We start from the raw sequence: 10,115 nt of genomic DNA, 5'->3' as shown, positions 1-10,115 counted from the left end.
TATGTGAGAGATACTGCGCCATTTCCTTTCCCTAAAAAAAATTTAAATTTTTTGCCGAGTGCTACCATAAGCTAACTATAATTTACAAAAAATTTCTGACACCACGTTTTTGATAACACATCTAGTAGCACCCATACAAAGTCCACTCAAGGTACCCACCTTTCAATATGCAATTTGCACGCAGAAATTTGAGATGCGCCTAATAAAAATAATAATAATTGGCCTTGGGGGAAAGGAAATGGCGCAGTATCTGCCTCACATATCGTTGGACACCTGAACCATGCCGTAAGGGAAGGGATAAAGGAGGGAGTGAAAGAAGAAAGGAAGAAGAGGTGCCGTAGTGGAGGGCTCCGGAATAATTTCGACCACCTGGTGATCTTTAACGTGCACCGACATCGCACAGCACACGGGTGTCTTAGCGTTTTTCCTCCATAAAAACGCAGCCGCCCAGGAGAGTCAACATTCAGTGCCCTATAGAATGTGTCATACGGGGTAATGTATTCCAGGGTAATGCATTTGGGAGGGAGAGAGATGCGGGTAGCCGTCACTTCTCCGCGTGGTTTGAAGGATGAAGGATTTCATTTGTTTCTGTTTGCATTTTCAATCCTGCTGACAGCCTCGGGCTCTTTGTGCTGTAGCCCAGCGATCTGGTAATTACTGGGACACTTTTGCGTAAGAGTAGGCTGCTGGATATAGGAATGCGCACAGGAGATTCTTTTTGTTGAAAGTTCGCTTCTGTATATTTTGTTCTGGTCCACACGAGCATGCTGTCTCGAAACAATGGCGCGAAGTAGTTTCAGTATTGTTCAGCGCGACAGTTTATACGTATTATATTTTACAGCGTATGCTGCATCTCAAATGATGCAACGTGACATATGAGCGACGCCTTATGGAAGCTTCCTAATATATTTGTGAAGCTTTGTCCCCGATCACTTGCAGTCCTGTCTGCGCAACAAGCACAGCCTAAAAGGCATCGCTCAGCGAATAGCTATGCACCTAAGAGACAATGTTCAGCCGGCGAAGCAGCAGAGTAACTAATACACGCTAACGTAAGGAGCATCAAAAATATCTGGTACATGAAACCTTAGCGAACCATAGTAATTAGTCACTGGAGCAAATATCTACCTCCCCATGCCGCAATAAAAAGACATCATAAACAGTATCGCATATAAGCTTGACAGTTTTGTAACACATACTACGACGTTGTATGATGAGCGTCGTCAAAAGTTCAGACTGAACGTCTCGTTGGTCTAGTTTTTAGATTGGAATGAATAATTTTTGTCCCACTTGAGACATTGATTGGTAACCAGTACCGTGACTCTTCTTCACTTGCCACGTATTCACCCACTGATAATATTTCTTGAAGCCCAGCGCGCTCAAACTTTAGACACAATGGGCGCGCGTTGTAGCTACAAGAGCTAACACACAATATATGGCAATGGTGGGCACTCAAATACGGTGTTGAAGTATTCCGAATGACGAGTCGCGTAGTTGCACAGCAGCGCCGCCTTGGGGTCACCGCACTTGGCGTGGCAGAAGCGCCGGAAAAAGAGCCGGTCCCGCGGTCCGGTGTCCTGCGGCGGCTCCTCTTCCAACTCGCGCAGCTGTCGCTTGGCTGCAGTGAAGGCTACATCGAGCGCCCACGGCGCGAACAGCATGGCGTCCACGATGGGGTCGTCCTCGGTGAAAAAGATGGCCTCGGGGACCTGAAAGCGGTCGCTCTCTGATTCATTTGTCTGACATCAAATGCACAACTGCAATCCTAATTGAATTAGTAGTTTTTAAGGTTCAACTCGTCACAGCCGAGTGTCCACAAGCTAGAAAGCTTTTAAACATATAAGTAGCTGAAGTTTCGAAACTTCGTCCTAGCATGGTGCTCGAACGCCATGTCACCCCCCGTCCGGGGTAGTAGCTGTACTAACCAGGCTATCAAGAATGGAAAACGAAAAGAAGCGTGAAGCGGTATAGATGAACTTGTAGTAGCAGTGATCTAAGTGCAGATACGTTTTAAGGGATACATACCCCACTTAAGACGAGTCCGGTAAAACCCTTTTGGTCTAATAGACTATTGCACAAATCTTCGCAATTTGGAGAAGTTATCAAAAATTTCAAGTGGAGCATTTGTAATGATGCCCGCGCCATTGGAGCACTGTTATTATTTTACCAAGTTGCTGCCTCCTAGCAGGAAAAGCACTGACGTATTTACTTTCGGCAAAGGTTGCCACCTGAGAGAAAAACTTTTTTTCTGAAAAAAAAAGGCATGATGGGAGTCGCATGTATATACAAGATAGATAGAGAGGTGCCCTAAAATACTGGTTATCTGCAAGTCACCCCATAACGTTGCTAAGCAGGACGTTCATTTGGGCGAGTTGGTATAGATGCATCTTTAGTAAAACAGCGCGAACAACGTCCTGTGTCCTCCTTCATCTTGTCCTACGTTGTTCGCGCTGTTTTACTAAAGATGCATAACGTTGCTAAACTTCAATGTCCATTCAATTATTCAATCTATAGCATATTTTTTTGCCGTGTCAAATAATAGTACACCGATTGACAGACATTAAGCCTGAGAAGTGGTAGCGTTTGTGATGTTCAGTTATGTCTACAAATTATCGTTGAGAGGAGAGGAACTTCCAATACTTCTCGTCCTTCGAAGGACGAATGAGGAACAGTGATAGCGCCAGTCCTTTTGCCTTGTGTTTGTCCTTATCTTCTCGCGCTGCTTATTATTATTATGCACTCCACATGCACCCTCCCCTCTACTTGCCATAAGTGTTGCCACCTCCTTCCCATTCACCTCGTTCACATTACAGCAGGCGGCACACTCTCGTTAGCACCCTCTCTACGTGTCAGATGTCAATAGGATGTCCCGAAGATTTTCTTAAGAAGTCTATGAGATATCCATCCGGGTGAATGCATAGGCTACAGGTGAAGGAGCTATTGCATACGGCATAATAAGCTGTCGATATCGTTTGTACCAAACATTTACACGATCACTGTGACAAGGCCGACATTTAAAAATGTATCCTGAAGCCTTGCTTCCTAAGTGACTCATATACAGCAGGTTTCTCGTATTTGCCTGTCTGTTTTTAGGATAAGCCACTTTCATACCGAAAAGCGCCCTCTCACCTTAGTGAGGACACAGTGCCGATAGTTCGCCAAGCGTTCGGCGTAACTTGGATCTTGGTTCACAAGTATTTGAACCCAAGAGGCCAGCAGCCGGAAGCCCACGACCGAGTAGTCCAAGCTCGGTTCCGCAGCCTCGGAGTGCATGAGGTCTTCGGCTAGGTATACGGACGGGACGACAAACCCATCGGGGTCATAGTGCACGGTGTCGCACAACTGCTGCTCAACTCGTACGGAGGCGATGTTGTCGCCGAATGGCTCGACCTTTGCTGCCAAAGCCACGTTGAGTAGGAAGTCGTCGCCATAAGCAGTCCGGTTGGCATCAACTGTCAGACGAGGGGCAGTCATATGCCCACCGCTGTTTCCTGACGCAGAAGAGGATCACCAGTCAGATATGTTTGAAGGTAATAACATTTCATAACAGCTTTCACAGTCTAACCTGTAGATATTTGAGATAGCTTGGGGTATATGTGTAAACACGCCGGAGGTGAAGAGAGGCATACATGTGAATTCCTGAGCGCCTTAAACATTTGGTGCTGTCGAAATTTTGAGCGCTTCATAACTGTCGACCAGGTTTTCATACCCAGAAAAGGTTTCCTAAGACAGAACAACTGCAATGAAATGAGTGAAGTTTGCTTTCGAACACTAGGGATCACATTTTGTCGCCTGCAGTGTGGCTATGAATGTGCGCCCCACTTGGGAGTGCCTCGTGTGGCAAGGAGCGTAGTGAATCTGTCGTTTACATGCTTTCATTATTAACACTTTATTAACCTTACATTAATACCGAAACAATGTTCTAAGCCTCAGAGTATCTAGTTTTTTTATTAGGGCGATGTAGGTTTCTTAAATCGAATGTAATGCTCAGAAGTACTACAATAATATCCGTTATTTGCCGTACGAAACGCAGGAGAGCCGCTAGAAGTATTAGACACACTTAATTATTTTCGCAGTGAACTCAACTCCAGTTGCAGTCTAAACTTTATATTGGATATACTCGAAAAATGATCTAGACTAACTTTTTAAGGTTGAGTCAAGACGATTTAATTTTTTCCAGGACTTCAGTGAATGAAAGGTTCGGCAGCAATAAAATCTAAAAGCCCTCATACTGCTCAGTGGTTCGGAAGGTAATTTTTTACCTTGTTCAAAGAGAACGGTTAGGTCAGAATCATTTCCTTTTTCCCTCACAAGAACAAACAGCAACCGACATATACGCTACCAGTGCACGATCGCACGGCTAGGAATGCAAGAAGGCATGGTATAATCCAACACTATAGGCCTTTTTTAGACTGTCTGCTAAGAAGATTCAAAGGAAGTGTTCGCACTGCTGCGTGTACGTGCTAGGTCTTCCACCGCGCTTCCCCGCGCGTGCCTGCAACAGTCCAGTAGGCGCTTATTGCAAAACTATACGTAACGAGGCTGTCACACTGATTCTCACCGACGCTTCTGACGTGCATCACTGCCTGTCTGATGGCACTAAAACTGAAGCCATCCGATGCTCGGGGAAGCCGCATGGCGAAGTACTTGACTGTTGTGACGAGCCTTTCGAAGTATCGGACGGCTTGAGGCTTCTCAAGGATGCGTGCTAGCCATCCTGGAAACAGCGTTTTAAAATGTTCTCCGGTCGCCCGCAGACAGAATTTGATGTGGTCGTCGCCAGACGTACGAAGCAGGTAAAAGAACTTCACTACTTGTACCACCGGTAGCAGCAGAGCGTACAGCCGAGCGAGGCTTAGGTCGACGGAATGAAGACGCGCGATCACTTCGCCTATTTCCTTGAGATGACGCGCTCGCACTAACTTTGTTCTCAAAGAGACGTCTCCTGTGTCATTCCGCTCAATGTTATCAGCTAGCCCTTTGTTCCAGGTCAGTTGCTGTTGTGGGCCCTTAACGGACGGTACGGGCAAGTCCTTCACGTACATGTCGCTGAAATGGGACGATAAGTTGAAGCCTTCGACAATCTTGGTTATGTTCCAGTCGAGATTTGTGACAGCGAGGGTGGAAGTGTTGATTCCCTGAGGTCGGAGGTCTGCTAGAGCATCGTCAACGAATCCTTCTAGCACGCCATCTTGGCTGCCCACCGCATGGTACATGTCCTGACCGACATCTATGAAGATTCTTCTACCTTGGACTTGGTCGCTCGTGGACGCAGTCCTAATTGCGACGATAGATCTCAAGCCAGAACGAACAGCGGACCTCAGAATGTTGTTGAAAAGCTCCTGGAACGTGGAAGCTGCCAGCCACGAGGCGATGTCAATCCCGACGTTTCGTAGAACCACCTGCGTGCTTCTTCGGTAAGGTTTCAACGTGAAGTATCGGCAGCTGAAGTAGAAGTGGGCCATCTGGTGCTCATCCTGCATACAGACACGTGAACAAGCTAGTGGTGTAATGTTGGTACTTGCATAAAGCTGTGCAGCAGCACCGACCATTCTGTGGTTACTAATCCTATGGTTAGCTTTTTTGCTGTGGTTATTTGTTACTGACACTACTACAAAAGCCCCTAGCAGTACTTCCAGCAAGCTCAAGCCCACCCTTAAAGACAAGAAAAACAAGTTTTGTGAACTGCTCTTAGTACCAAAAAAATAAATAAAATTAGTGGCATATTGTTTTTTCGTGTTCAGGTTTGTTCGTCATTTTACGGCTTTCTGTACCTCAAGCGTGTGCGTGTTATAAGATTAGCCTTCTGGATAGGGACTCACACCGCGCTAACTCCACTGCGCAAAGGTAGAGTGCGCCTTGAGCTTCACCTGATTGATTACGCCTGGAATGTTCCTGAACGAAAGGGTTAATTCGCGAAGCTCTAACATGAGGTAAAAAAACATTATTAGGTCGCATGAAAAGAGCGAAGTACGGCCTTTCGTTATCCACCGTTGCTTGCTCTGTATGTTCTTGCAATAAATGCCACCTCCAACGCGCAAAAGTAGGGTGCGCTTTGAGCTTCACCTGATTCATTACGCCTGGAATTGTTCCTGAAAGAAGAGATTAATTCGCGAAGGTGGCAGCATTAAGGCAAAAAAAAACATTTTTTAGGTCCCATGAAAAAAGCGAATTAAGGCCTTTCTTTATGCACCGTTGCTTGGTCTGTATGTTCTTGCGATAAATGCGAGATGATCAAAGGATGAACTCAAGGCTCTGAACGGAAGTGATACACTCGAGACGTCGTTATTGTGGGGCACGCATAATAAATTTGTCTCATTGTTCCGGAAATAGTATTCATCTTTAAAAAGCGAACTAGAAAAACTGGGAGGATTCATTTCTCGAGAGTCGTTTACTACGTGACGTATTCGCCAGACGCACGGAGGCGGCAGGACTAGAAATATTTTCGACGAACCTGTTCTTGCCTAGTCTTGGGCTGCCTGGAGTTCAGCAGTTGCCGACGGAGATCGCCTTCGACACGCGCGTTCAGGAGGCGTCGGTTTTCTTCGATGTAGCTCCTCGGACTATTCCAGTGGCCGCACACATGAGAATAAAAGTCAGCGCACGGCGCCACGTTATAGTCTGTCGACCTGTTGACTGCAGCTACAACCAAAAGGCAGGCCGTGCTGGAACAAGGTGGTTCCCGGTCGACTTGTGACGGCACCTCCTCGATATGCGGTAATCTCGACGAGTGGGACAGCACAGAGCTTGCTACGACGACGAGAAGAGCCACTAGGAGAGTGAGAGGAGCGATGTACGCCATGAATATCGCCTTCCTCCCCCTCGTCAAGCCACCGGAAGGCCCACAGGAAGACACTGCGACAATATGACGAGCACCCAGCATGTCAGTATAGCTACACCACCCACACATGTGATAGCTTTTCCTCTTGTCGCCGTGCAAATTGGCTGCCGTGAACACTACACCAGTCTGCCACTCTCGGGCGCCAAGGCTGAATCCGGCTGCCCGAATGTAGGCACGATGTTGAAGCAGTAAAAATTCTACAATGAAATTGCGTGTTCTTCAAGAAATCGTATGCGGCGACGATGCTTGCTCTTAAGAAAGCGCTCAAGAACCAGCGAACAACTGAGATAAGTACTGACATCTTCTAGCTAAAAGCAACTTTCGAGTCATAGCCCCCCAACTCACAAATTTTCATAGCCATAGATACACGCATACACGTCTGAGACCACGCGCCCGTGTCCAACTACCTATCATGTTATAACACTGTAGATTTGTGGCGACATGGCAACGAAGGAAGAATTTTTTTTCCTCCTGGCAAGGCTCATTCTTACTGAAATGTTAAATGCTTAGAATATCAACATGACAAGAGACAGCTGATTGGTGCTGATTGTGTCGCGCAGTAAATTTGTTCAAAATGGCAGCAGTGCCAAACAAACTTTGCTAAGAGTTCACTAAGTGTTCTATCGGGAACGCAAGTTCTGAGGACGCTCGGAAAGCAATTTAGGCCCATGGGCACCATGTGTTTCAGCGATTATATACTTTTACTAGAGCAGATTAAAGAACGTGAGTTTTACTTCCACCTTTACTAGTGTGGTGTCGAACCGGCGCCTAAAATTATGAGCATTGGCTTTGTACCCTACCCTGTTTACGCGTCCCAGAGACTTTTTTTTTCTCTGACTGAATGCGCAGAAAACAAGTGTGATGGGTTGCATAAGAAGATATTCCTAGTCAAGCGTTCATGATAATTTCAGATAAACATAAATGCGCATTCTTACTCTGAGTACCGGTGGCTCGCTGGTCGCGGGAACTGCGATGTTCTATTAGATGCGCTGCTCTTTCCAAGCGTCTGAGGAAAACTTCCTTATTATCCTCCTTGTCGCTGCGCGCAAAAAATCTCGCCGCACTACGCTGCTTTCTGGCAACATTGGTTGACACGCTTGCAAATAAAAGCGTGCCGACTGGTTCCAAGTCTCGTTCTGGCTTCTGGGAAACAGCGGTCACTTGAGGGACACGAGCAGCAACCGTCATCGGTGTCCCCTTGGTAAGTGCAGCTCGTGACGCACCAGTCACAAACGGCGGTTCAGCGTCAAAGACCTCAGAGGGAAGATTTTGAACACAATCTCGTGGATTAGACGGATGCCCTCTTTCGAGGTCCGCATTTGAAGACGACTCACCAAGCAGCTCCCGCGTTCTACCGCCATCCTCAGCAGCTTTACCGCTTTCTACTTCGATGGTCGTGAGATGTGCTGCTTGCTTAGTGACGCTGCCTCTCCCAGAACCGGCGTGGCTGCGGCGAGAGCGGTGCTTGTAACCACTTTTTCGTATACCGCGTGACGCGTGGAACGTGCTGAGATCCTTTCCCACAGGGCTTGTAGTCTTGGCGAGGCCACCTGCATTGGCGAATTGCAGCGCGGGCGTAGAGCTGAGTTTTCTCCCTTTGCGCAGTAACTCTTCAGCGTGGTCGTGGCTTGGCGATTGTTGGTCACTCCTAAGCTGCTGGTTTCCCAATGCGCTTGAAATGTTCTGGTTGTCGCTGGTGCCATGAACGCTGTGGTGCTGCCTCCGGCGGCCACTTTTCACTCGGTTGGGACTCTTCCTTCGCTTGGCTGCCTTGTGCACAGCATGATCGGACGTATCTCTCTCCACCGGGCCGCTATCTCCCAACGTTGAATTCACGGAGGCGCCTGCAGCGGTGTTCGGTGGTTCGGGCTCCGAATCGCGGGGTTTGTGCCGCTCAGACGACATTGCTTGGAGAGGCGTTTCCCGAGCTTCGCTCCCAACTACGATGAGGCAAGAATGAAGAAACGGATGGAAGAAAGCGTCTTGGGCTCCAGAATCAAACTTGTCGCTCTAGACCGACCTGAAGAAACAGTTGGAAGCCAGCCTTTTACTTCTTCTTAGCATGAAGATGGCACGCGCTTCACAGTTCGTGGCACCTGACTGTCCTTCTTGTCTTTCAGCCGAAAGTGGCGGCTGTGCATGTATCAGTAATTATGAGTTCGTTAATTATGAATTCGTGAAATAATTCAATCGTACAATGCTGCCAGAATAACGTTGAACAAATTTTTAAGCCTAAAATTATCTTTGTAATCTCAGTTCGTATTTAGTTTGCGATTTGTTGTTCTAGCATATTTGTCGGGCATGCACGTGCTTTGCAGAATAGAGCGTCTTCCCTCCTTCTTTCGAAATTTTAGCGACAAAACTGCTCTGCTGCAACTCAGAATTCATTATTCATCAAACCTCCGCTTCGAGAAAACTCCTAAGACAAGCTCGCTTGCGAGTAGAGGTATGTAATTTTATATTTTCATAACTTGCTTTCGTACACAAGTTATGAGGAGCCGGCGTGGTAGCTCAGTGTTTATGACGCTCGGCTGCTGGCCCGAAAGACGCGGGTTCAATTCCGGCCGCGGTGGTCGAATTTCGATGGAGGCAAAATGCTAGAGGCCCGTGTACTGTGCGATGTCAGTGCACGTGAAAGAACCCCAGGGGGTCAAAATTTCCGGAGCCCTTCACTCCGGTGTCTCTCATAGCCTGAGTCGCTTTGGGACTTTAAACACCATAAACTAAACCAAACCAAGTTACGAGGATATGAAGTGGCGGATTACAAGTTGAAGCTTCACCTTACCACCCAGGCCGTTCCATATATGGAACAACCCAATAAACACAAGAGCAAGATACCCAGCAGTTGCATGACCATATTCCATTCGTCTAACCAACCACTTCTTTTGTGAAGTATATTTAGTCATAAATTCATATCTGTATAACACAGACAACGCCCGTACATCGCCGAATGGTGGATCCGACCACACGGGGCTAACGAACCCATCTCCCCAGAAGCGCAGGAGGACGAACCGCTCGCGGTAATGATGGCGTGATTCTACTCACTTCTTTTCGTTGATATCGTTGAGAGCGTTCAGGGAAACGTTTTCAGTATATATAATACTGAGGCTTTTTTTTTTGTTCAGCGGAGAAAACAATAATTGCGCATGCGATATTTCCTGGCACTTATCGATCGTCAGCGTTTCGTAACGATAGCGCTTCAAAGCACACCTTCCCACTCCCATGTGCTCTTGACAGCCCTCAATCGAGTTTTTACATCTTGTTTATCCGCAAAAAA

General features: G+C 47.1%; 1 protein-coding gene across 1 annotated transcript; it reads right to left on the bottom strand.

Annotated features, from left to right (window-relative positions):
• Window positions 1-203: 203 nt before the first annotated feature.
• LOC144118435 (uncharacterized) lies at window positions 204-6,846 on the bottom strand. Its single transcript, XM_077651372.1, has 4 exons — window positions 6,452-6,846; window positions 4,559-5,474; window positions 3,127-3,488; window positions 204-1,706 (listed from the first exon to the last, which is right to left on the bottom strand). Exons 1-4 carry the CDS (start codon window positions 6,797-6,799, stop codon window positions 1,419-1,421), a joined length of 1,914 nt encoding a protein of 637 aa, XP_077507498.1. The 5' UTR covers window positions 6,800-6,846; the 3' UTR covers window positions 204-1,418.
• Between the last annotated feature and the right edge of the window lie 3,269 nt (window positions 6,847-10,115).

This window comes from Amblyomma americanum, chromosome 2 (genome assembly GCF_052857255.1).
Source record: "Amblyomma americanum isolate KBUSLIRL-KWMA chromosome 2, ASM5285725v1, whole genome shotgun sequence".
Taxonomy (NCBI): Eukaryota; Metazoa; Arthropoda; class Arachnida; order Ixodida; family Ixodidae; genus Amblyomma; species Amblyomma americanum.
The sequence above is the reverse complement of the archived record's forward strand: the minus strand, read 5'-3'. Positions and strand labels throughout refer to the sequence as shown.